This window comes from Electrophorus electricus, chromosome 15 (genome assembly GCF_041902795.1).
Source record: "Electrophorus electricus isolate QZ-2024a chromosome 15, ASM4190279v1, whole genome shotgun sequence".
In the NCBI taxonomy this organism is placed as follows: Eukaryota; Metazoa; Chordata; class Actinopteri; order Gymnotiformes; family Gymnotidae; genus Electrophorus; species Electrophorus electricus.
Genome location: NC_137511.1, coordinates 7,527,365 through 7,553,665, shown reverse-complemented (window position 1 = coordinate 7,553,665; position 26,301 = coordinate 7,527,365). Strand labels below are relative to the sequence as shown.

Genomic DNA, 26,301 nt, shown 5'->3' with positions numbered 1-26,301 from the left:
TTTGGTCCATGGCTGTTGAGAGTTGAGGTTGTGGGTCCATATTCTCCAATTTCTGTAAACCAATTTTTCAAGATTTTTTTAATCTTGTAATCTCCTAATACTCATTCCCACAGAACATGCAAAATGTGGTTTAAATCCATAAACTTCCATCCTTCAGAAGTTTAAGACTTATTCTTGCAGAGAATCATAAAAGGAGCACAAGGATCTGCCTGTTAATGACAGCTCTTTATTTGGACTAGTATAATAAATACTTGAATAATTACACATGAACAAAATCACAGTAATACAAAACTATTGAATATTCTAAAAAAACAAAAGGAATATCCAGTTAATTTGTGCACAACATGAAAGAAGGCATCCGGGTCGTCATAGACTTGAACAGGAGTCTCAGACACCTCCAGAGAGCTGCTCTTCTTCACTGTGACTGAGAGGGAGACAATCAGGGCTCATTCGTACGAGCAGCATTTCGGTTCAATACCAAATAAAACCCTTCATTCTCATTCTTCATTGGTAAAAGTAAGCAAGCAAGCCAGCCAGCCAGCCAACATCTCTCACAGACATGTGGACCTGGCCACGATGAGAAGACACATGCTACACTAGAACAACTGTCCATCTACCAATGCCTGCACACTCAGCTGTAAGTAGTGGCAAAACATTTATATTTCAAGCCATTGATTAGATGCTAAACATTGTGGAAACATGCATTTTGTAATAGTCTGCGAGGAATGAAGGAATTTCGAGATTGTCTTCCAGTAGAACACAAACTCAATACAAGTTAAAACCTGTAGTTATTTTCTTGCAGTTACATAGCCAAACACAGAAGAAGCATTTGTTGTAGTGTGTTAAAACAAAAGCCCCCCCAACATTTGTGTATTTAACCAATACTGCCTTCCCTTTCAGTCAACACTCAAATACAACAACAAATATTTGGTCCATCCATGGTCCCATTCTTCTTTAAGGATTTTCTAAATTATCTTGGCTTGGACACTGCCATGGATTCTTTAACTGTTCCAGATTTTTTTTGCAAGACATTAAATACCAATATTAAAACTACAGAAAACATGGTTTCTCAAAAAATAGGTGGTGGTAATACTGGTAACTGTGAGAAACAGTAACTAGGTTTCGTCTATGTACATGAGACTCTTGATTAGTTGATAAGCTGCAGTGAGGCAGAGCAGTCAGTCACGTATCGTGCGTGTCATTAGAGCTGGCCGGGGTTCGCCTCTAGGGCATAGAACACACACATATATGGGTCAGGAGGTTAGTGAGGTGGCCTGACTAGAGAGGACTACATTAACAGAGCTTCAAGCTTCATCATCATTAGTAGAGAGGAGATTGTATTATCTAGGCACTACCCAGTGTCACTCACACCTTTTCTAAGCTCTATTGATTTCCACTATGGAGCATCTTGCCAACTTTCTTAAGATTCAATACAGTAACAGTTTTTGCTCCACAAAAAAACAAACAAAAATAAGATCAAATAAAGACAAAATGTTTAAACCTTTTTGTTAGATATCGTTTTGCTCCAGCAAAATAATGACCATGCACCACACCTCATGGTGAGGAAGAGAATGACTTGGAAAAAGTATTATTCATCAGAGAGGAGGGTTATACGGGTTAAGAGTGAGCTAGGACAGACATCCTAGTCCCTGCTGACAGGAGGGTGTGACCTGCCCTGGGAAAGTGCATTAGGCAAAGGGTTGGGCTTTAACCCTCTCTGGCGCCAACACGGGGCTCTGCCAGCGAGCTGTGGATGATGCCCGTGATGGACTCCAATCCCTCTCCTTCCAGGAAAGTACGATGATCACCCTCAATCACATGGACCGAAACCTTCCCGTCACACACCTGCACACAAAAGGGCCCGCATTTCAGAGTCTTTAGGATTTCTAGGAATAACATATGAAAATATTTTGTGCATATATTATATAAAAATAAATAAAGTGACTGAATTTTTCAACCAATGGTTCTCCATCCAAACCAAAAGAATAAAATTCTGCCTTTTGGCATTAGCACATGAGCTCCCATCGTATGCATACCTCATGTAGTTTGTAGTCGGCCCCCAAGCCATCGCCATAGTCGCTGCTGGTCTTGGCTCTCAGCAAGGTGATGTTGCCGTGGTACTTGCTGGTGGGGACGTAGCGGTCGGCAGCCTTCAGCTTGTAGTAGAACGTGGAGGCAGCGAAGTGGAGAGAGTCACGATTGACGTTCTCGCGAGAGGAGGTGATGAGATCCACCGCCTGGCTCACTCGAGCCTCCAGGTCTGTCATAGGTAACAACGTCTCCAAGAGCTGAGACACATACAGAGAAGCAGAGATGAAGAAATTTATGTAGAGATTATATACCAAGAGTACTGCCAAGAGTATTTTATTATGAAGGACTGGTGGGTTCAATTCAATATATAACAAATAAATATAAGGAAACAGTCTGCTTTAATGGTTTCTGACCATTTTAAAAAGCTGATAAAGGCACAGCTTCATAAGGAATCATGCTGTGAAAGTGCCAGTATTGCATTTTGTGGGGGTTTTTTTGTTTTTTTTTAAAGCTACTGCTCAGTACTAACAGGGGAAAACATGAACTGGGATAACCGGCATCCAAAAACGTTTCCCTGGTTAAAGCAGTAAAAGGCCTGAGCAGTGAATACCCCTAACGGTTACCTTGTTGTACTCTATGCTGGTGAACTGCTGGACGAAGGCACACAAAGCCTTGGTCTCTGCCTCAGACTCGTTGCCTGGGGTCAGCTTGGCCCTGTAGCTCTGTCAGCATGACGCACAGTACAAACAAAGCTTTAGACTGTTACAATGCATAGTGCGTGTTTACACAGGAAACGTACAGAAGACTATATGCATGCCAACCTGCGTATATGCCGCCACATACGAATGGGAGCCATCGAAGAGAAAGAGGTAGTCGACAGCGCACTGGCTCTGCTGCAGCTGGGAGGACATCTCAAAAGCCACGCATGCACCAAAGGAGTAGCCAGAGATACGATATGGCCCCTCCGGTTGCACCCGCTTCACACACTCCACACAGTAGGCAGCCAGGCTCTGAATACTGTCCAATGGAGCAGCTACACACACAGAGATTGATTAGTTCAAACCCTTTAAACCCAAAAAAGTAACCTAAAAGCCAAATAACATTATCCGTTACAGTGGAGATTCCCCCCCAGTACTTCAGCATATGCTCACACAGTTCATTTAACTGAGCAGTTGCTGCAGTAGGGCTCCCTCTCTGCAGGGTGGAGCCTGTTCTACTGCTGTACCTTTGGTGCACTGCAGGCCGTAGCAAGGCACGCTCAGTTTGGTGGAGAGTGCGTGGAAGGCGGCGACGGAGCCCTCTATGGGGTGGACGAGGAACAGTGGCCTCTCCGCACTCTGCACTTCGTTCAGCCGCATCACGGTGGGGCCGTCCGGGTTCACCAGCATCAGGCTCAGGTCTGGCCCCTGGAGCGCCTGCGCACCGGGCCGCTTCGCTAGCCCCGCCCTGGCTTCTGGGTGGACGTGAGGGGAAAGGGACATTTCTAAATGTCTCGCCATGTCCCTTTCAGGAATTGCATACACACGCACTTGACCACACGCGCTAGTGCACGCACACTCACCCTCAACTCCTCCTGACTTGCAGGAAAGTTCACGCAGCTTGTTGATGGTGAGTTGGCGGATGTCTCTCATTGCCATGACGATGTCATAGTCCCTCTCCAGTGTCTGCCTTACCTCCACGCCCATGAGCGAGTCCAGGCCCAGGTCAGCCAATGAGGTGTCAGCATTCAGGCCGCTTACATCGCGCACACCTGAGCAAAGGACGGGTGTGGTTTTGAATGCAGAGGGTTATGAGCAGCAAAGATAGATAGATCGACACAGCCCTGCAGTGTCATTCTCTGCCAAGTGCAACCTCACACATGCCAACAGTCGTGAAGGGTCAGCAGAGCCCAGGCCGGAGCCCCTTACCCAGGATGTGAGCCACGGCCTCCACCAGGTCCCTCTGCCCGCTGCCATCTCCCTTCGCCACCTGCACCCTCTCTGCCAGCACAAAGCTGGACACCACCGGCCGATGCTGGCACAGGAAGCGGTCCAGCACTTCCAGGCAGGAGGCCATGCGCTGGGGCAGCGTGCCACCGATCACCGCGTCGTTCCCACCCATGGTCTCCAAGACCACGCCTACGTCGCCAATGGCGCCCCACTGGATGGCCAGGCCGGGCAGGCGGTCGAGCTGCCGCTGTTCACACACACGCTCCATGGTGGAGTTGGCGAAGCCGTAGTTGCTCTGTCCAGCGTTGCCGCGGCCACAGCTGACTGAAGAGAACACCACAAAGTGCTGCAGCTCAGGACACTTATGTCTCGTCACTCTGTGGAGGGGAATCAGTCAATTAGCCATTAGCTCATAGCGTTATGTTGGTAGCCAATTCGTAAAGTGTGAAATGACAGCACTTACCTGTCCAAGTGCAGGGTTCCATCATATTTAGGCTTGTTGACCTCAATAAACTGCTCTGGTGTCAGATTCTCAAGCATGCCATCTTTCAAAACCTACACAAGCATGGGGAACACAGTATAGGAATCATTTTGCTCACATCAGTGAAATTCTCTTGTCCCTGAAAATAAAGACATGGATGGGGGGCATTACCATGGCAAGGTGGAAGATGCCACCCACAGGGCCCAATCGGCAGGCTTCAGTTATGAGGCGCTCTGCCCCTTCTTGGGTGCTGACGTCGCTGGTGGACACTAGGACCTGGACGCCCATAGCCTGCCAATCTCGAACACGCTTAGCCTGATAACCTATTTCAAGCACATAACCATTTTATAGCCAGTTGCTCATGAAAGACAACACAAGCCAAGAGGGGAGAATAGCTAGATTTTCTACAATAGAATGAACATTGATGATCCTATAATGAAATAGCAGCTAAACTTGTTTGGCCTTGGCTGGTGTGGGGCTGGCCATAGAGGGCAGTTACCATTCCGGATGCCCGAGCGCGAGGTGAGCACCAGCTTGTGGGCGCCTCTTTCCACCAGCCAGTGGGCTAGCTCTAGGCCGAAGCCTCCCAGGCCCCCCGTGATGATGTAGGAGTGTGAGGCAGGGCAGAAGGTCCGGCAGATGGCTGGCAGGGCGAAGGGAGCAGCTGCAGAACTGCTACCAGGCTCCTCCTCTGAGCGCACCTGAGAAAAGGGAGCGAGTTGGGGGGGGGGGGGGGTCGCGTGACAACCAACCAGGTGGTGAAGCAGAATTCGACAGACAGACCGACCATCCCGTGCAGCTTCACATTTAAGGCGGCAGCAGGATGGAGCAGTTCTCACCTGCAGCAACACCTTGCCGATGTGCTTGCCCTGCGCCATGTAGCGGAAGGCGTCCTCCACCCGGTCCCTCTTGAACACAGTGGTGCGGAGAGGCTGGACCACTCCGTCGGCTATGCCCTTCTTCAGCAGCTCCGACACCTCCTCCCACTCGCGGTTGCCCTCCTCAAACAGGGCGTCCAACAGAATGCCATGGAAGGCCACGTTCTTCAGGAACAGAGCCATGCCTGACACGGGGCCACAGAGGAGGGTTGGCCAACCGCAGCGTTCCGTGGAAAACATGACTCAGAATTTTCCATTACACCATCCCTTTCCGCAGCCGTTCACATTTGAAACGGTCCAAGTTAGATTTGGAACAGGGCCATCGATGGCGTACACTGCACCATTCTAGCTTGGAGTGCCCAACTGGATGGACTCTAGCGCTCACCTAGAGGGGTGTTGTTTGACAGATCGTATTTGCCGATCTCCAGGAAGCGCCCATGCCTGGCCAAACAGCGCAAGCTTGCCTGCAGCTTCTCCTCAGCCAAGGAGTTCAGAACCACATCGACGCCTGGGCCCAGTCCAAAACAGCACAGATTACTCAACTAAGCAATAACCAATGATCCAATCGACACGACTGATCCCTGAGCGATTGGTCATATCTAAACACAGCAGGGCATACCTCTGCCTTGTGTGTGCTTCAGCACATGCTGCTCAAAAGACGCGTCTCTGGAGTTAGCAAAGGACTCGGCCGTGAGCTGCGGGAACCGCTCCTGCAGGTAGGCCCTCTTCTCTTTGGAACCTGCAGAACCCCAGAGGTGCGTCAAAGCCACCCTGACCGGCCCATTAGCAGCAAATCAGGCAGAGACGTGCAGGCACGTGTGGGCGTGTGCGGAGATGGCCCTCACCCACGGTGGTGAGCACCCTGCAGTGCATGCTAAGCGCAATGCCGATGGCAGCCTGGCCCACTCCTCCGGAACAAGAGTGGATGAGCACGCTCTCGCCGGGCCGCAGACGCCCGCGCACCACCATGGAGTAATACGCAGTAGCGTAGACCACAGGCACAGAGGCGGCCTGTTCCAGACTCCTGCACGCACACAATGCCACAGCTTCTATTAGTAGGAGGTCATAATTCTCATCAGACAGTAGAAAACATCTTCATATTTTGCCTCAGATTACAAGTGGATTCTAGGCTATGGAATTGCTCTCTGCATGGAAGATTATAGGCTATGGAATCCCTGTCTGAATCGCTCTCTCTCGCATGTGGGTGTTGCAGTCATTTGCCAAGAGCCTTACCAGCTGGACGGGACGTCCCAGAGGAAGCGACGGTCTGCATCCACGACGGTGGCCAGTCCTTTAGCCGGCAGCAAGCCCATCACACGGCGTCTGCTGGGATCTCGGCCAGAGAACTCCATTCCCAGCATGCAGTGCTGTAGCGCTATGTCTCCTGCACGCAGAAATTGAGAAAGGATATTTGGGCTCAGTTCACCGTGCCTGATGCATAAAATAGTGACAATTATGGATGCAGACAGGGGGGGCGGATTTTATCTGAAAGCATCAGGCACAAACGCCTGCAAAACTCCAACTAAACCCACTCAAGTGCGCGTGTTCCTTCTGTTCAGGTACTACACCAGCTCCAGCTCTTAGTAGAGTGGTAAAGGAGGAGCTAGCTACCGGGAATGGCGTCTGGTGGCAGTTTCCCCGTGGCCAGCATAATGTCTCTGAAGTTGAGGGAGGCGTAGTGGACGCAGCAGAGCTGCACGCTGGGGCTCGAGGCGACAAAGTGACGCAGAGGCGAGGCGATCCAGCGCAGCGATGCCAGGTCACCACGGGTCAGCACGTTCACGTAGGCCTGCTCCGTCGGCTCCTCGCGCAGACCTATGGCACCGAGTCAGACCGTTGTCAACAACCAGCTGGCAACCGCCCACAGCACACGTGCGCTCACGGGCGGGTCGGACGCGCGTCACCAGAAGTCCTGCTGGTAAGAAAGGGACAGTGGCGGCGTACCTTGTGCGAGCAGCTGGTGCCGGAACGCCCCCCACTGGCCGTCCCGGTACACATTCATAGTGAGGTCTTTCTGCAGAACCGCCTGCATGTCCTTGTGGGTAAGCTGCAGCGAGGGAGCGGTGGAGGACTTCTTCAGGTTAGACACGAAAGCACACCTGGAGAGAAGAAAAAAAAAAAAAAGGACCCCAAGGACAGCTAAGGGACGCGTGTTCAACGCACCATTAATCTTTAACCTAATGTGTTGCATTCAGCTTCTTTTATACAACGAGCCTGGTAATGAGATTGAAATATTACTGCCAACATTCCACAGCTCTGTGCAGCGAGAAGTAACGAACTAACCGAACGCGGCTGCCGCCGGGTTCCTGTCTGAGGCAGTTGACCATACCCACCACTCCATTATGGCCTTGGGTGGCAGTCAGCCACACTGGCTTATCGGATTCCTCGGCCAGCGTGCTCTGACAGAAGATGAAAAAAAAATGAGCGGAAAACAAGAGAAGGAACATTTAAAATTCGGGGGATCGTGTTTTAGAGTTGCAACATTTTGCTTGGCCCCCTGGACATTGCAGATAACTTGCATACATACTGTGCACCAAGCTTTACTATGTCTTTAATTAAGAACAACAGTTTACAGACACCACAACTCACCTTTAGTGACAGCTTCTCCCATTCTGCCTGCACATGCACACAGTCACAGCACACATGCAAGAGGAACGAAGAGCAAACACAAATTAGCAGAACCAAAACAGAAAAACACAGGAAAGAAAGTGAAAAATGTATGGAATACCAAGATACACAGCACATATAAAACAACTGCAGGCGGTCCATCCGTGTCTGGCCATTGAAAGAGCACTGAGAGGCTCTTTCCCATACCTGAGTCAGCAGTCTACTCTGGCTGTCCAGAGAGGTGAGGAACGCGACCATCTCGCCCAGCGGGTCTCCCTTCAGGAGAGTGTGGAGCAGCACAAAGCCCCCCTCCCTGGCAGCAGAGGCCAGGTTGTCCAGCAGTGCACCTGGGCTCGCCACCGGCCCTGCTGCCGCACAGTTGCACACCACCAGGTCAGCGGCGGCCAGGGCCCCTGCGGCTGGCCCCTGCTCGGGGTCCCACTGGGCGCTGGAGATGCCCTTCTCCTCCAGGGAGCTCTGCAGGGGGGCCAGCAGGTCCGGGGTGATGTCCGAGGCCGTGTAGTCCAGTCGCAGCATGGGCTGGATGTTGAGGAGGCCGACGGCACGGGAGAACACGTGGCCGACGCTGGAGAGGGCCTGACGAGAGAGGGTTAAAAGGTCAGGCACCAGCTCAACACAGCAAGGACCCTGGAAGATGCTCTGCATTGAACTCGTTGGAGGTTTATTTTAGTCACATGTCAATGCACAAAAGAAAATGTACTGGCTAAATGAGCTTATACTTTTTTTAAAAATTAGATATAAAATAAAATAAATATTTTTCCATTATGACAATATTAAATTATTGAGGTTATATCTCATCCTTCTTTAGCTATTAGGGAAGACTATCTACAAATGCACCAAAACAAATTTACACCATTTAAGCATTTATTTGAATAATAAATGTAATAACTTTGGGGCTAAAAGATACCGGACACGCTGGCTCTACACTCAATCCGTTTTCGTTAGTCAAGAGTCACACAGTTCACTGCACCTCCAGGACTTTGAGCTTGCCCGCGGCGCTGTTCTCCAGGGCCGTGTCCAGGCAGTGCCGCAGGGCATGCGAGTCCAACAGGCCGTTGAGGAGCGGGTCCTGGAGCAGGTAGTCCCGCTCCTTCTGCACAGCCTGCTTCAGCTCCGAGCGCAGGTTCCCGTTCAGCTCCAGAGCGCACAGGCCAGCGAGCAGCCGCGGGAGGCCGCCCTCCGCCCCCGAGCCGACGCGCTCGCCCTCCGACGCACCCTCCAGCCCCGGGATGGAGATCTTCACACCCTGGCTGGCCAGTTTCTTCTGGACATGGTTAATCAGACCTGTTGAAGAGATGACCCAGAGAATGGCTAATCATCATCTGTGACAGCTGAGGGCAGTAATACATGCAAATCTAAAATCTCCACCATAAACCCCTTAAAAAGTTAACAACTATTAAAGTGAAATCTCACACATAGGTACCACACATCCTTTCATTTGTACTCGATAGTCAGAGTGTGAGAGGGACGTGACTTGCTTTTGCAGCATCTTAGCTGTTCTTGCAGCTTCCCATCAGATCCCAGGTACTCAGTCTCCACATAGGGTACAAAGACAAGCTCCTCCAGAGTAGGAGGGCTCTGTTGCTGCTGGCAACGGGGTGCAACGGTGGCATGGAGGCCACAGATTTGAACGCCGCCGGCCTTAATGTGGTCCAGGCAGCGGTTGAGGTGGACATCAACAGCTAAAGAGAAGAAGGGAGAAAGTTGAGACTTTGCCGACATGGACCTTAATTTCTATACATGTAAAACAGCAGTTTCAATTGCACCAATAGCATAACCAAGTTGGGGACGCCAGAAGGCAGTGAACACTGTACCTTTGCGATCCCCTGAGTAGTCCTGAACCTTCTTCTCGTGCAGCGTGGGGTCTACGCACACCGAGCGGATCCGGGTGGGCAGACGCAGGCTGCGGCCAGACAGGCCCAACACGATCATCTGCAGCATGGTGTCCAAAAATGTCACCCAGTTCCCCGTCCACTGTAGCTTCCCATGATCCCCTAAAAACCAGACCAGGGGTCAGGTCTTGGCTTACACAAAACTCCCCGGCACGGAGTCAAGTCAGAAGCATGTGCTATGGCTGTGCAGTTCTCAGTATGCTGCATGAGAACTGGGGTGTTCACCGGCACTGCTGGACTCCAGAATGCCCTGGAAGGTTTTGCCGTAGTCGTAGCCGCGCAGACGTAGCTCTTTGTAGACATCTCCGGCTTCGAGAGGTTTGGCTTCCTCCACCTCCAAGCTCACAGGTTCGGCCATCTGAGACAGGAAGGAGTCCAGTGCCTTTTCCTCCAGCACGTTCACCTTACCTGGGGCAGTCAGGAGCAGGAGACAACACGCACACAAGCACGGCGGCATTAATCGCTCATGGCTCAGGTGCTGAACTAGAACATGTGCTGGTTCATGTGGTGGTCCATACAGGAGATTTGGCTAAGAGGGTTCTAACTTACCACTGACTGCCAAGTTGCCATTCTCGGACACCTCAAAGCGGTTTGTGGCAGGCGTGAGTCCAACCTCCAACTGGACAGATCCTTTTGTGGAATGTAGCAAAGTGATCAGGTTGCAGTCAAATATGCTTGTATGTTTTATTTTTATACAAAATAAGATCAACTTGACATACTGAGCCTAGATTAATTAATTACTGTCAGTGGGAGATGCACATATGCACAATATGAAATCTGTACTGTAGGGGACGCAGTGGGACTCTCACCAGTCCTGGGCAGAATGGTGGCTCTGTGGATAGTGACGTCCTCAAACGTGACTGGGGTGTGTTCCATAACTGTGCCCAGACTCCTCATCAGTGTTCTCCATGCCAGCACCAGGTATCCCGTGGCTGGGTACAGGACCCTTCCGTCAATACAGTGGCCAATCACGTAGTAGTCTGGGGATTCGGGATTTGTGTCTGCACAGAGGAGATGGGTGGGAAGAAAAACCAGATGGAAAAGGAGAGTCTGGTCTTAGTTGCTGTTGACGACCAGCATAGTTCAGTCACTGGCAACGACGAGCATGTCTGCGACCTTCTGATCAACGGACTCCTTTCTTCAAGGACGAACTGATTTTTTTAATATCAGTAGGTGTGACAGCATAATATAGTTTGATTCAACATTGAAAAAAAAAGAAGGATCTTCTCACCAATGTTGTAAACTGTGGCTGAGGTGGAACCCCCAGAGCCTGCTGGGAAGTCCTCCACCTTGGGCACGTCCCAGGTTTGGGAGTGGTCCCACTGGATAAGAGGGGAGATGAGAGGGGTCCCCACTGGTACAGGGTACTCCACAGGATGGAGCCGGTTACTGTCCACGTTAATACTGCGAGCCAACCAAATGTTTGCATGAAATGGTGACTAAAACAGATCAGAACATTTCCGAGTTCATACAAGACATGCCTGTACACCAAAGTCACTACTGACCCATTCATGTAAATCTTGCCTATCTGAGAGAAGAAGAACTCTTGGTTGTTGGCATGTCCCCTCTTCATTAAAGGCAGAATAGAACAAGTGGGCTTGAGGCTACGCCTTAGAATGGCCTGTAGGGGGAGCCAGAGTACATTCAGTAAGTATACATGCGAGCACGTGCGGAATTAATTCTCTTGATGCGTTCAAAGCATGTGCCCCCTCTCGCTGGCTGACCTGCAGCAGGGCATGCGGCGCTATCTCCACCACCACGGCGTTGTCGGGCACGAGGCTCAGGCCCTCCTGGAAGAGCACGGGGCTCACTAGGTTGTTGACGTGGTACTCGGCCGAGGAGTAGAGGGCCAGCGGGCTCTCCCACTCGGCCTGGGGGATGGATGTGCTGATCCAGCGCGCCGAGCGGGGACGTGGGCTTTTGATCACCTGCGCGCATGCAATGACAAAAAAACAAAAAGACACCGTGAGCAAGACAGAAAAAGGAGAACGCATCCGTGCACGTCCCCTGTGTGCGTCTGTGTAGGCTCGTAACGTAGGCTCACCTTCTGCAGTGCTGCCAACAATGCAGGTGCTATAGAGGCCATGTAATAGGAGTGGAATGCGACACCTGCACTGCGCACCTCTTTGGCAAACACGCCGCTCTCCTTCAGCTGGGCCACAAACTTGCTGACAGCCTCCTACACACAGACGAACACAGCAAAAACGCCCTCTTATTAATTGTTAATTCTGTTACTGCAGGAGACAGCTCTGAATAATAAAAGGAAGACGGCGAATGAGGGAGGTGAACTCCACCTGTGGCCCGGAAACCGTGACCGTGTCCTCCGAATTGTGGCAGGCTGGGACCACCCGCTGAGGACACTGGGCCTTGCACTCCTCCCAGGTGAGACCTGGGTGGGGAGGGAGGAGTCAAGTTCAGCACTAAAAGAACGACGGCCTAGCAGAGGAGGTCTCGTGCCTCCTGACGATCATGGCTTTAACGGTGACGGGCAGGCCGTCTTACCCACTGCGGCCATGGCCCCTGCTGGTAGGTTGGCTTCTTTGATGCATCTGCCTCTCCAGTAGGCCGCCAGGATGACCTCGCTCTGGCCGAGGGAGCCGTCGGCGTAGCCGCACGCCAGCTCGCCCACGGAGTGGCCCACGATGCCTTGCGGCTGCAGGCCCAGTCTCCGCAGCATATCTATTTGCGCTATCTGGAGAAACATGCAACCATCACCTTTAAGGTAAACAGAAAAGTCTGAGGGATATAAATGGTTGGTGGAATTGGTCGTAACAGGTAGGCATGTTCAATATCTGCAGAAAACATAGTCACTGCTATGCAAACAGGGTTGGTGAAAAAAGGATTGTGAAATACTACACTCAGAATTATCTAGAGCTTAGATTTCAAAGAAAGTTACTGCAAGGCACTATGTGGCAATGCTAGGGCTTTGCTTTAACAATGCCAGTCCAGCACGTGCACGGCACTGGGGAACCCTGACCTGAATGGCGGCGAGGCCCACAAAGGCATGCACCGTGTCCTCGAAGGTGTTCTCGTCAGCCTCCAGGAGGAGGCGCGACACGCACAACCCTGTGTCCCGCAGAGCCTCGTCCGAGCGAAGGATGGAGTCACAGAAGTCCTGCAGCCGCATCAGGCTGCGGCCCATGCCAGCCCACTGCGCCCCCATACCTGGGGGAGTCCCAGAAAAACTTGGCTGTTAAAACTGCAGCCTACGTTTAAATGTCTACTATCTGGCAAAGCTTAGTAGTTTAACAAATGGGTGCTGAAGCCTTCACTCACCAGAGCAGATGTACCAGAGGGGCCTGGGCGTGGCCTGAGCTTGCTGGACCTCGGTCACCTCCCCCTGGGCCCCCATCAGCGTGTAGCCCCTGTAGGGCATGCTCGCGGTCGGGGCCGCAGACACGTCATTCAGCAGGGCCAGGAAGGCCGCATCCTGGCTGCACTCCTGTGCCTTCTTCAGGAGAGAGGCAGTGGCCTCCTCAGTGCGCCCGCATGCCTGCACCAGCCTGAGCACAGAGGGGGGTAAGGATGGCAGGGGGTGCCCACGTCCTGGCGGGCGCAGGATCACGTGCACGTTTGAGCCCCCGAAGCCAAAGGAGTTGATGCCCACGATGCCGCCACGGACGGGGACGGGCTCGACGACCACGCTGACGTGCCCGTCTCTCAGTGCCGGGATATCGGGGTTGGGCTCGTGGAAGTGAATGTTGGGCGCCCACATGCCATGCTCCAGGGACAAGATCACCTGGAACACGGAGTGGAGGGGTCAGAGTCGAGGACAACTGCTCCACAGGGAAAAGTTGAAGGGTAATGCACACAGGCAGTGGGTGACAGAAAGCACCTGATGACGCGGTCAGACTCACCTTGGCGAGGGCGGCCAGGCCGGAGGCAGGCTCAGGATGGCCCATGTTGGACTTGGTGGAGCCAATAAGCAGAGGTTCCCGCTGTGACTGGCAGAAGACGCTGACGATACCGTTCACTTCTTGTGGGTCCCCAACCTAAGTGAACAACATAATGTGTCTTGCATGGGTGAACAGTTGGGTGTGTTTGCGCATGCATACATGCATGTGTGTGCGCGTATGCTCATGTAGTCACCTTGGTGCCAGTGCCATGGGCCTCAATGTACTCAACCTGCTCAGGTGAGACGTTGACTTCCTGGTAGAGGGAGCGGACCAGGCGTTGCTGCATGTCCCCAGACGGAAATGTCACACCTGGACAAAAGGACAACACACCATCAAATACCTCTGCCATACACACACCCACCCCTCAAAATGGTACTATAAAAGGAAATTTAACTATGAGAAATGTATGGATAACCTATAAGTTAGAAAGCACAAAACATTTTGCATAGGTCCCTTTAGCAGCGTACATAAGGGAAGAGCTGCCAGAAGACCTGCCTGCTGCACACATCACCTGAGCAGCAGCCTGGAGAGCAGACCTGCACAGCTCCAAGCATGCCTGCCCTTCCTCGCATTTCAGCAGAACCATTAGAACCACACGCTGGGAGGAGTGTGTGCCACGGGGCACTGGGGGAAAGGGCACAGCCTCAAATACCCAGAAGAACCAGGTCACTGTTCTCCATTACAGTAATCTGGCATCACAGCTCTACTTCTAAGAACAAGGTAGTGGAACAGTTTGATATACTTCCCCACTACATGAGGAGTTTGGATAAATCTGGCACAGACAGGAAAGCAATATGAAATGAGAAGATAGTTGCACCGGGCTTAACACCTTGCTCTTTGTAGCCATCCGTATTGTTGCCAGCGTTGAGCACAGTGGCGTATACCCTCTTGGCCATGGACTTCTTAGTCAGTAGAACAGCCACAGCAGCTTCTGAGCGACAATAACCATTTCCTGAGACAAAAAAAACCCCAAAACAACAACAACAAAAAAAGTTTAAAAACTTTATAGCTTTTGCCGCACACCTTAACTCTATATGCATCCAAAATATAAACAAAATTTTAGTATATGAAAATTGCTGTGGTACCCAGTAAAAAAAACAAAAACAAAAACATTTAAAAGAAAAGATGTTACAGCAGACCTACAGTGGAGTAAATTTCATATAGCGTGAATGTGACATCAATAATAATAGCAAAATCACCGGACGAGTCAAAAGACTTGCAGGTTCCATCCGGACTGAGCATGCCCAGTTTCATGAACTGCACTGAGGTATTGGGCTTGAGCAGCAGGTTGACTCCACCCACAAGGGCTGCATCACACTGGCCGTGGCGAATAGCATTAAAGGCATTTTCCAGAGCCAGGAGGCTGGAGGAGCATGCCGTGTCAATGGCTGTGCTGGGGCCTAAAAAAAGACACAACAAACACTCATAATATAGAAGTACACAGTCAACATCTTGGGCACAGTGTCAAAATTTATGCAGTAGATCACATTTCATGCATAGATGAAATGACTCAGCTATTATGAAAGAGTAGGGAATAGTGGTGAGGCATTAGCCTAATATTCACTTCCTAAATGCTCTTTGCATGATGTCACAACAAAATAAGGCAATTTAAAAAACAAAACATGAAATGAAGTATAAATGCACTATGAACAATGTTTTACATAAATAAATATCAAACAGCTTAAAATAGATTGAGCAAAAAAAGCTTGCTCTTGGAGAGAAGCTAGAGTTTCTTCATCATGCAAGACAAGTTTATTAGTATAGCGCCTTTCATACACAGTGGCTATTCAAAGTGCTTTACAAAGACATAGAAGAAGAATTAATAACAAAGTACATTAAGGAACAAAGGCTAGAAATGACAGAACGTTTGCATACCATTGAAGTCAAAGTAGTAAGACAGGCGGTTGGCGAACATGGCATGCTGGCAGCCCGTCATGCTGTATCCCAGCAGCTCCTCTGGGTCTTTACTGAAGGCCTCACCTGCCTCAGAACCACTCACGCCGATGTACACGCCAGTCTTAGTGCCACGCATGGCCATTGGGTTTATGCCTGCCAGGACAGAGCGTACCGTCAGCAGTCAGGCGTCCTTGCACTCGCCCATACACGCCATTTCTGATGAGATGGTGCTTTCGGAATTAAGTTTTAGTGCTGTTGAGCTACTGAATTCTACTTTTCAGTTACCACACTTTTCTAAATAAATCGGTCTACTCATTTTGAATGTTTCATGCTCAAGCTTGCTGGACCGCTGACCTCCATCAACGATGGCCTCGTATGATATCTCTAGGATAAGCCTCAGCTGTGGATCCATGGTATGGGCCTGTTTGGGATGAACGCCAAAGAAGCCTGCGTCAAATCTGTCTATTTCTTTGAGTTTTCCATTTCTGCGGGGAAGCCCGTACAGACCTAAGTGGGAAAGCAGGATATGCATGAGGGTTACTGATTGAAATGGGGGAGGGAGAAAACCCCCACAAGATTTCCTATTTATCAAAAGCTGTGACTCGGTCCTCTGTGCCTCGAGCCTGCTGGTGCTTGTAGCACATGAACGAACATTTGCAGTGTGCCAGAGAGAGAGAGAGAGAGAGAGAGAAAAATCTGTTCAGACGATGCCGTGTCAGCAGGCACGCAATGAAAGCAGCAGACCAAAGAGACCAGAGAGGGGGACCAAAGTTGAACATCTCTTCATCTACTGAAATCAAGTCACTCACTCAAAATCCAAAGCATGCCACTTTTAAAGGTTACGCAAGTGTTCAACCGAAAGCAGGTCTGTAAAATTCACCCGTTAATTGGCAAAAGATGTGGGTATGCTTATGGGACTGTGTAGGATACCTGGCTTCCATCTTCTGTCATCCTCTGTGACCATGTCGACACCATTAAAAAGGTTCTGCCAAAATTCTTCCAAATTGTTCGACTCGGGAAGCCGACCCGAAATTCCAGCTATGACGATCTCCTCCATGACGAGAGGGTGAGAGTTTCTGTGGGTCCGGACAGAAAGTAACGAGAGCAGTCAGAGAGCAGACATGACATTAAGAATGTGCAGTGGGTGGAGGGCACTGCAGGAGGAGCCTGGAGGACTGCAGGCTTTGCTCGCCGTTTCCGGGATCAATGCATTCACAAGAGCTCCATCCCTATAGCTGCCATCCAAAAAGCAGGAGATTCCTGCTTACTACGAGGTGCACCCTAGCACCACATTGGGCACAAAGTATCCCTCTGTTCTGCACCCCTCTGAGGTACAGCCAGTCCTTGAGGGAGTGTCTGACTTGGAGCAAGTTATCCACGGACAGCCTGGATTTACCAGTCCTGATTCTTTGAGTAACCATACACTAGACTATTTAGTATTTTTCCAAGCACAATTTCACCTGACTCGAGACATCAGCTAATTAACAAACCCTGAATAAATTGAATGGATGTGGTAAAATGGGGAAAATCATTAAAAAAAAAAAATGCAGTTCAGGCTTATTTCAGGTCTGGGAAACTGAACAGTCCTTCCTCAACAAGGAAAGTAAACACCACAACAGTAATGTTGCTCCTCTTTTTGTACATCTACAGCATATAGGTAGTTTAAAAGTATAAAAGAACAACCAAGTGCACAATATGGGAGTCTCTCAGCTGTGAAGTAAAGAAATGTCTAGATGCAACCTTTCAGAGCAGATAAACCTACTAGTGGCGCTTTCCTGAAAGAAAATGCACATGAATGAGCAAACATGCATTTTCTTTTTGACGCATTTTTAGCGCACATGACAAGGACTGATTTCACAACCCATTCAGTTGTGCATGAATGAGATATTGTAGCCGGCAAGGGTAATTCTCTTCTGACTGGGAAAAACTTCCTTGTTGGAGAGAATTCCTTGCAGCTGTAAACTGTGTGTACTAGTCCATAAAAAGGCAGCAGCTTACATGTAGCCAAAGACAAAATTCAACTTAAAAGAAATCTTTATGTAATCTCATCACATAAGAAAGCATTGCGCTACTTTGGCCCTCTCAATTTTTTGTGGGATATATGTTTGAGAGGACTTTCAGATAATTACATTCAGCAAAAGGCAAAATGTTCCATTCTCAAAAGCAACAATTCTCAGTCACTTATTTACAGTGTAACCCTGCAGCATACTTGTGTTAGGCTGTATTGGATATGGTCATTAGGTTAGTATTGTTCGTTACTATAGAAACAGGCAGGTACCTGCCAAACAGGTATTCACATATAAGTTTGTCAATGCAGGAATGCATGTGAAGGACTGTGAGATGTAGTGCTGTCAACAAACATAGTTCTTACAGTCATTACATTCTTACAGTCCTACAGTCTATAGCATTACAAATGTGAATACCAAGTAAGGGGGTAGCACAATGATCATTCAGGATTCAAACTGAAGCAGACACTTTGGAGAAGACATCCATTCACATCCAGGCTTATTTTTCCATCATTTAGGTTCCATTTGAGCTCATTTAATACAGAAGAAAATGTCAAAAAACCATAAAATGCCTTTGATTTTTTTGGTGTATAATGCGTCTGTTGATGCTGGAGATTGATTTTCACTCATACTCTGCATTCTCTGATTCACCAGGGTCTTGTGTAATAAATGGAACAGTTTTGAGCATATACATGAAATGACCAAATATCTACACAATGTTTTCCACTAGGTGTCCTACACTTCTCCAAAGGGTCCAATAATCTCTCCAATGCAAACTAAGTCATTAGTCACTATATATCAACTTTGCATGTTTCATTTTGCCAAAACATAAGTTACTTTAGTAAGTTCCACAACAATATTGGATTCTTAGCATCACTGTTGGCATCATTATGGGAAATACTGTACTAGCTACTACTACTATACTAGCTAATACTGTAATACTGTAAAGAAATAGTATACTTTATCATTTATACTTACGATTTGTAGCAGGATTACGAATTTCCAGCAGTGATTGGAAACATCCAGTGATTTGATATGCAAACATCTTAGCTATTCTATGATAGCAGCTAAGCTAATCGATGCTAGCGGTCAAGCTAGTCCATCCTAGCAGCACTCAAACAATTCCACATAAACTTCAGCTAAAATAAGCCTCTTCCTTTCCATGATGTCCAAACATATTGGCAAAATCATCAAATCAATCTTATGGTTTCGCCAAACAGCGCCAAACCGATGCGCTATGCTATCTGCTAACAACACGGAAGCACTGACAGTATACTGTGCGCATACCTTTAAATATTAAAGGGATGACTAAACAATGCAAGTGAGGGGTCTACGTTTTCATCTAAGCCTCCTCTATTTGATGAAACTGCTGCCAATCAAGCAGCTTGCCCTGGAAACTCTTGGAAACACCTGGAAGTAAATGTTAGTCACCCTCCCTCCCCTTCTCGTTTCACACATAGGTGTGAATTGTTGTCACTCCAAAACAATGGTGCTGCAACAGACAATAAAAATCAATATAGAGTAGAAAAGGGGGGTCTAATGCTCTATTCAGGAACAGTTTTACGTCAGTAGCATGCTTTTTCAGTCAACCAAAGGCTTGCGTAGTTTGGGTATTTTTCGAAGGAATCGCTTCTTGGCCTTTTGGCTAAGATCAAGTGTAGTATGTGTTCTTATCAGTTGTGGATTTTACAGATTTTACGCTTGTGGAGAACGCTGCTGCGCTTGGGCCTTTTTTTTATAGTTTTAGTGAGGCCAAGGGTGATCTTAGGTGCAGACCCGGGAGGCTTGTCCTCCATCGCCGCATGTGATCCCTTGGTCTCTTTTATTGTTTTATTTGATTTTTAGTATTTTAGGGTGTTTTTTAAATTTTGTTTTAAAGCCCCGGCTCATCCCGACGACAAGGAGGACGACGATCCCAACTTGGCCAGCAGGGGGAGGACCTCCCAGCACAGAGGCAGCTGCCGGCGTGGGGGACCAGCTTCAGCTCCGACTCCGGGACCGGCCAGAGATGGCTGTGGATGGCAATGGGGCGGCTCCTCGCCGCACGGCGCAGGCAGTAGAGGCGCCAGCAGAGACCCCGACAGCTGCCAGGACCTCCCTGGCGGGACCGGGTCTGAGGGCAGGCGGAGGCCTGCTCAATACGGCCCGGTTCCGCTGGAGGGACCCGGAGGATGGGACCCGCTTTACTGAGCGGGTCCCCTTCATACGGGAGGTACTGATCAGCTGTTTCGGGCTCCACCCTGGGGCCTTAATTTGTGCTCAGCGCAATGGTGCGCAGCACTTTTACGACGTGACTATGGCGAGTGATGCCGCCTATAAGAAAGTCCTGGAGCTGGAGGGAAGAATGGGTGACCATCCGCTGGGATCGAGCCCCTATGGGACGGTGACCGGCGGATGGTCACCATCCATTTCTTTAACCCCCAAGTTTCGGCAGCAGAGGTGCGGATGTTTTTGGCTAGGTACGGGGAGGTCCTCCTGGGAGAGCAAATGGTTTGGGATGAGCTAGGGATTTGGAATGGGTGCTGCCAGTTTTTAATGAAGTTTGCAAAGAACAGTGAAGGGAAGGAGGTGTCCCCCCCCCGCATATTTTACATGTGCTGGGAATAGGGGGTACTTGTTCTTTAGGGGGCAGCCCGCCTTCTGCAGGGGGTGCCAGCACTACGGTCACCTGGCTGAGGGGTGCCAGGATTCTGTATGCAGGAACTGCCTGGGGCCGGGGCACCAGGCTAAAAACTGTAAGAATCCCCGCCGGTGTAGGGCGTGTGGGGGGGAGGGACATTTGGCACACTCCTGCCCTGGAAAGGTTAAATCTTACGCTATGGCATTGGTAGGGGGCGGGAGTGTGGCCTCGAACAATGAAAACCCCGGGGGGGAAGAACTGGAGTCTGTAGAGGAGACGACCCCCCCCGGGGGAAGACGAGGATTCCCCCCCCGCAGCCCTCATGACATCCTCACTGGCGGAGGTAAGGTCCCTGGCCCTGGGCCAGCCCCCTCGGCCTTTGGAGGCACCCCCTGCCCCTCCCAGCGGAAAGGCCAAAAGGAAGAGGGAGAAGGCCCAGCGGGATAAAGAGAAAAGGATGAAGGCGGGCCCCCCCTCAGCGGCAGCACCCCATGAGGAGCCCTCCCAAGCTCCAGACTCCTCCCTTGCCCCCAAGGCAGATGATTACAGCAGATTGGTGGAGGATGATAGGCCCCCACCACCCACTACATATGGGGGCAGGGAGGGGTCACCCAACGAGACCCCATTCTTAGAGGAGACTACGGACAATGTGGATTTTTAGTTGATTTTTAGGATGTTTTACTGTTTTAACTTGTTCTCTCCTTCTCTTTTATTCATGGTAGATTTTACTATTTTAACTTCTAACGTCAGAGGGCTCCAGAACGCGAGAAAGAGGGCAGCAGTATTCCAGGACTTGGCATCGACCCCTTCAGCAATCTATTGTTTGCAAGAAGTTCACCTGAGGGACCAGAGGGATGAGGCTCTTTTTTCCCAGCATTGGAAGAAAGGTAAAGCCTACTGGAGCGTGGGTGGTGTCCACTCTTCAGGCGTGGAAATCCTGTTGGGGGACGACACTATCGTGCCGGGGAGGGCGATGGGGGTGGACATCACCTGGAGAGGCCAACACCTTAGGGCAATTTGTGCCTATGTTCCGGTAGAGGCCTCGTCCCAAATTGCTTTTTTTGATGCACCGTTCCCGTCCTGTGTCACGAATAGACACCTTTTTTTCACAGGTGATTTTAATGTTTTCTTGGAAGGGCGTGCAGATGTCAGCTGGAAACATTTTAGAAAGCTGCTCCACGATTTCAGCCTGACTGACGGTTTTAAGAAATGCAACCCCAGAGATCCAGGCCATACCTGGCATAACAGTCGAGGGGCATCAAGCCGCCTAGATTACATCTTGGCGTCACCCTCTGTACTTTTTAAGAAGGCCTCCTTGACCCCACGCTGGTTCTCTGACCACTTGGTGGTAGAGGCCAGTGCTTCCATTAACGCACCTGCAGTAGGCAGGGGTTATCGGAAGCTTTACGTGCAGGTCTTGGAGGAAGCAGAGTTCCAATCTCTGTTCAGAGACCACTTTGCAGTCTGGCGAGGCTGCAAAGAAGGTTATGCCTCTCCCGCGGCATGGTGGGAGCACGTGAAAGAGTGGACCCGTGCTCTATCTACCCACTATTGCTGCCGGCGCAAGGCCGAAAGGCTGGGTCGAGTCCGGGATGTGGAGAGGCACCTAAAAATAGAATACGCTGATTGGAATAACGGAGGGGAGCTAGACCTCGCTAGAGTGCAGACCCTTAAGGACGAACTCAGGGTCTTGCACGAGAGGTCGGCGGCAGCCCTCCTGTTTAATGCCAGGTTGCAGCTGGCTGAGGAGGATGAGCGCTGCACAGCATCCTTTTTTCAAAGGGTCCGGCAGGCTCGCAAAGCCTGACGTTTTACATCGCTCAAAGACTCGGAAGGCCCCACCTGTTCGGACCCGGCCCGGATGATGGAGGTTGCATATGATTTTTATCCGAATCTTTTTAATAAAAGAAGTACAGACTTTGAAGTAGGGGAGCAGTTTTTGGCAAATTTTAATGTTTGCCTTCCGAGCACCACCTGGGATAGCTTAGAGGCCCCCTTTACTCTGGCAGAGTTGACGGGGGTACTTGGCAAAATGAACCGGCGTAAGGTCCCTGGCCTGGATGGACTCCCTGTAGAGTTTTACTCTACATTTTGGGATGTCCTAGGGCCAGAGATCGTGGAGGTAGCCGAGGATGTGCCCCGGCAGGGTTTGCTCGCTGAGAGCATGCGGTCCGGGGCACTCTCCTTGTTATACAAGAAGGGCGATCCTACTGATCTCGCCAATTGGAGGCCCCTGACCATGCTTTGCGTAGACGTAAAAATCTTCGCAAAGGCCCTGACCGAATGTCTGAAAAGAGCCGTGTCACTTTTGGTTCACAGTGACCAGACCTGTGGGGTCCCAGGGAGATCGGCAACCTGGAACCTCCATTTAATCAGGGATGCCATCTCCTGGGTTGAGGACAGAAATGTCCCTCTGGCGCTTGTGAGCTTAGACCAGGAGAAGGCGTTTGACTGGGTGGACCACTGCTTCCTGGAGAGGGTGTTGATGAAGCTAGGGTTTGGGCCCTTTTTCTTAAGGTGGTTTAAGACATTGTACGCTGGGGTGGGAAGCTGTTTCTCCATCAACGGTCACCTCAGCGAACTAGTCCCTGGAGTGACTGGAGTTAGACAGGGATGTCCTCTTTCTCCCCACCTCTACGCGCGCTACATCGAGCCACTTGCGGCCGCCATAAGGGCCCACCCGGAAATAGATGGTCTCCCCCTCCCGGGGGGTGGAGGTGCTGTGGTAAAGCTGGCTCAGTATGCAGATGACACTACATTGTTCGTATGCTCGGACCAGTCGCTCAGGCGCGCCTTGGACATGGTGCAGGTGTTCGGAAAAGCTTCCGGTGCCGCACTAAACCTTGGCAAGTCGGTTGCCAAATACTTCGGCTGCTGGAGGTATAGGAGGTATAGGAGGGCAAGCCCACCAGCGACAGGCCCTTGAAAATCTTGGGGGTCCACTTCACATCTGAAGGGGCTGCCCAGGTAAACTGGAAAGAGAGGTTAGCTCTTGCCCGGGAAAAAGTTGGGGCTGTGGAAGGCCAGGTCCCTGTCCTTCCTTGGTAAGGTATTAGCATTGAAGGTCGATGTGCTTCCCTCACTGCTCTACTTGGCTCATGTGTACCCTATGCCTCGCACCATGTGGCGAGGCTTAACTAAGGACGTTTTTAATCTCGTCTGGGGGGGCAAGTATGAGTATGTTAAGAGGGAAGTTATGTACCTGGGAAAGGACAAGGGTGGGAGGGATGTCCCTGACTTCCCTCTCAAGCTGGACTGCCTGTTCTTTGCACAGCTCTGTGCACGGTTGGCTGCTCCCCTCGAGCACCCCCATCACTATTTTATTCGGTTGTGGCTGTCCTGGCCATTGCGTAAAGTGGTAAGAACGTGCTCCAACTCCGGCCCCAAGGCTGAGACGCTGCCGGAGCACTATGACCACACGGTGAGATGGAGCAAGTCGCTTCCCGCGGGTCTGCGGCCCGAGGCCCTCGCCAAGCACAGGTTACTTTACAACATTGTGCTCGAGGCACGGGGGACTCGCACGGTTGTGGGCCTAAACGAGGACACTTGGTCCAGAGTACAGCCGAAAGATTTAGACAACCGGCCGCAGGACCTGAATTGGCGGTGTGTGCGTGGCAGGCTGCCAGTCAGGGATGTTCCGTACAGGCACGGGCTCACCAGGCACCCGCGCTGCCCAAGGCCCAACTGTGTCGGGGAAGAAACTCTCTGACATGTGTTTTGGGACTGTGGGTATGCACGGTATGTCTGGGGCAAAGCAGCCGACCTGTGCAGGACATTAGACCCGCAGTTTACATTGACCTTTTAGAAGGTTACATGGGGGTGGCCCCAGGATACCAGGCCATCCTTCGCGCCCCGGATATGGAAGCTGGTGAGCATTACCAAAAAAGAACTATGGAATGCGAGGACCAGCCTCATCCAAAAAGGGACACGCCTGGACACCTGGGGATTATATAAAAAGGTTTGTGCGGATTTAAAATTTAGGATGGAGCATGACATCATCCGGTGGGGCTACCATGCGGCGAAGGAGACGTGGAAGGGCCTCTTCGAGCTGTAGGCCCCCCGGAGTCTTTTAGGGTTTTAGTTGAAAAAGGTTTTAAACTTAGCTGAGACTCTGCTCCATCCGGTGGTCCCAACGGACCACCGTATTTTATTGTTTTAACCACCATGATAGAGATACACAATAGGTGAACATTGTTTTAAGTGGAATCTGTAGGTCTGGTTTTTTATTAATAAGTGTTTTATTTTGTGTGTTTTTTATTAACAAATTAACACTTTTCTATTGTGGGTTTTTTAATGTTTTGGTTTGTGTGCCCGTTTTAACTAACATAGATCTGCTGTTTTAGCTTAGGCACTTAGCCTTTTAGCTTTTTAGTGGTGTTCTTATTTCTGTCTTTTTACGGAGAGGCCGTTTTAACAGTTTTATTGTTGTTTTACTCGGTTGTCCAGGCGCAGCCTGGCCGAGAAGTGATCTTTTAATGGACATTTTATCACTGACTTTTTACATGGACTTTTAACGATATACCCCCATGTAATTGGTACATGGGTGGGCCGTGGTATTTTAATGTCCTGGACTTTTAAAAGACTTTTAAAGTTTAAAATTAAGTATATATATTGTTGGATTTTATTCTGTATTTGATTTATTGAACTTAATAAATCTTGGGAAAAAAATAAAATAAATAAATTTACGAAGGAACCGAACCGGAACAAAAATGTCGCTTTTACGCAAAGAAGTAAGCACGCAGTTAAAGAACTTTAACACTCCGTATACCGTTTAAATATGTCACGCAGTTGTTTTGATGGTAATTGAATTTTCTATGACAAAATCTGAACTTCTTATACCGGAATAATGTTTTAAAAGGCAACTTAAAAGGGCAGGCACGTTTTTGTGGAAATCTTACCCGAAAAACACGATGATTTCAGCGTACAATTTCTGGCAAACGGATACATGTAGACGGCTGAAAATCGGTAGGCAGGTACTTGTATTAGTCCTAAGAAATGTTATGTTGATAAAATGTACTGTACTTTAAGAATAATCAATTTTATCAAGTAATTTATTTGAGTATGTCCATTTGGGCCCGCCTGCGGGCCCGCTAGGGGGCGTCGGCGCATATAGGGGCTAACTAGCCACCTCGGATACTACCGTGAAGACGAAATAACTGCGAATTACAGCTAGCTGACTACTTGGCCGTTATCTCTATCAGTCCGAAGAGATGACTAGGTCGTTGCGTGTGTTTAGATTCTGGTTTCACAAGACCAGTTAAAACACTGCAAAAGATGATCGCTTGAGACAATTTATCTGCGACAGTCAAATAATTCCCTAGCTGGCTATGCTAGCTAATGTAGCAAGCTAGGTCCTCATTTAAAGACGAATAACGCATCACAGCCAGCTAGCCGTTGAGTAAATAAAACGTTCCCTGAATATATCAGATTAAATACTAGAGCTAAATGTATCATTAGGCAGAAATCGAGCTATATTGATCGTGTTCGTTTACAACAACCAATCATTCTTATTGTTGAATGTCTGCGTACCTACTTCCCATATCAGTTCAGTGAGTTCACACTACAAACTAGGACAAATACACAAAATACATATTAAGTTGCTTACCAGTCGCAGTAGTTGAACGATGGTTCTACAGAACTTTGAATAAATGTACATTCAGTGTCAGGAGAGCCTGAGCTGACCTATATTCCACTCGATATCCCAAAATCTGTGTGTGCCTAGGCTCCCGGTGACATGGGACGAACTAACCCTTTGCGATTATCTAGGCTTGCCCAAAAAAAAAGACTCTCTCTGCTTTGCCTCCCTACCTCTTTCATTTAAATGTCTACCATGCTCTGTGGCCACGCCACATGGGCTGACAGTTGACACCGCACTGTAGTCCAATGAGAGAAGAGGCTGGGCTCCCAAGACGCCAGCCGATGGGGTGATTTGCTAATGCTGTTAATTCCGTATGAAAAAAAATCTGGGTTAATAAAGTTCATCACTTCACGTCCAACTGCTACCTCTAGGCCATGGTTAGCGTTCAAATTCAGAACAAAGTGGGG

General features: G+C 49.7%; 1 protein-coding gene and 1 pseudogene across 3 annotated transcripts; one reads left to right on the top strand and one right to left on the bottom strand.

Moving 5' to 3' along the window:
• Positions 1–206: 206 nt before the first annotated feature.
• On the bottom strand, positions 207–26,050 carry LOC145651296 (fatty acid synthase-like). Of its 3 annotated transcripts, XM_081697398.1 has the most exons (42): positions 25,862–26,047; positions 16,561–16,706; positions 15,985–16,137; positions 15,610–15,783; positions 14,934–15,134; positions 14,564–14,686; positions 13,928–14,043; positions 13,696–13,830; positions 13,115–13,577; positions 12,816–13,003; positions 12,341–12,530; positions 12,133–12,227; positions 11,883–12,017; positions 11,563–11,766; positions 11,344–11,459; positions 11,070–11,242; positions 10,648–10,839; positions 10,388–10,468; positions 10,064–10,246; positions 9,761–9,940; positions 9,425–9,628; positions 8,917–9,230; positions 8,133–8,522; positions 7,908–7,934; positions 7,602–7,717; positions 7,263–7,417; positions 6,930–7,133; positions 6,552–6,702; positions 6,164–6,342; positions 5,938–6,057; positions 5,704–5,826; positions 5,280–5,503; positions 4,940–5,141; positions 4,612–4,763; positions 4,423–4,514; positions 3,939–4,336; positions 3,593–3,781; positions 3,257–3,484; positions 2,853–3,064; positions 2,655–2,753; positions 2,037–2,288; positions 207–1,845 (listed from the first exon to the last, which is right to left on the bottom strand). In XM_081697398.1, exons 2-42 carry the CDS (start codon positions 16,685–16,687, stop codon positions 1,708–1,710), a joined length of 7,398 nt encoding a protein of 2,465 aa, XP_081553524.1. In that variant the 5' UTR covers positions 16,688–16,706; positions 25,862–26,047; the 3' UTR covers positions 207–1,707. The 3 variants fall into 3 exon arrangements, with proteins under 3 accessions (XP_081553524.1, XP_081553523.1, XP_081553522.1); XM_081697397.1 differs by having other exon boundaries at positions 3,257–3,481; positions 7,908–8,522; positions 25,862–26,050; XM_081697396.1 differs by having other exon boundaries at positions 7,908–8,522; positions 25,862–26,048.
• Positions 19,262–19,429, top strand: LOC145651415 (U2 spliceosomal RNA; annotated as a pseudogene).
• Positions 26,051–26,301: the final 251 nt, after the last annotated feature.

Bases quoted from the DNA above. Each gene is read 5' to 3' on its own strand.
- LOC145651296 (XM_081697396.1), bottom strand. From the start codon at position 16,687: ATGGAGGAGATCGTCATAGCTGGAATTTCGGGTCGGCTTCCCGAGTCG. The intron at 10,469-10,647 runs GTGAGAGTCCCA...ATTCCACAAAAG, and splicing joins CACCATTCTGCCCAGGACTG to GATCTGTCCAGTTGGAGGTT. The intron at 3,485-3,592 runs GTGAGTGTGCGT...ACGTCCACCCAG, and splicing joins CAAGTCAGGAGGAGTTGAGG to AAGCCAGGGCGGGGCTAGCG.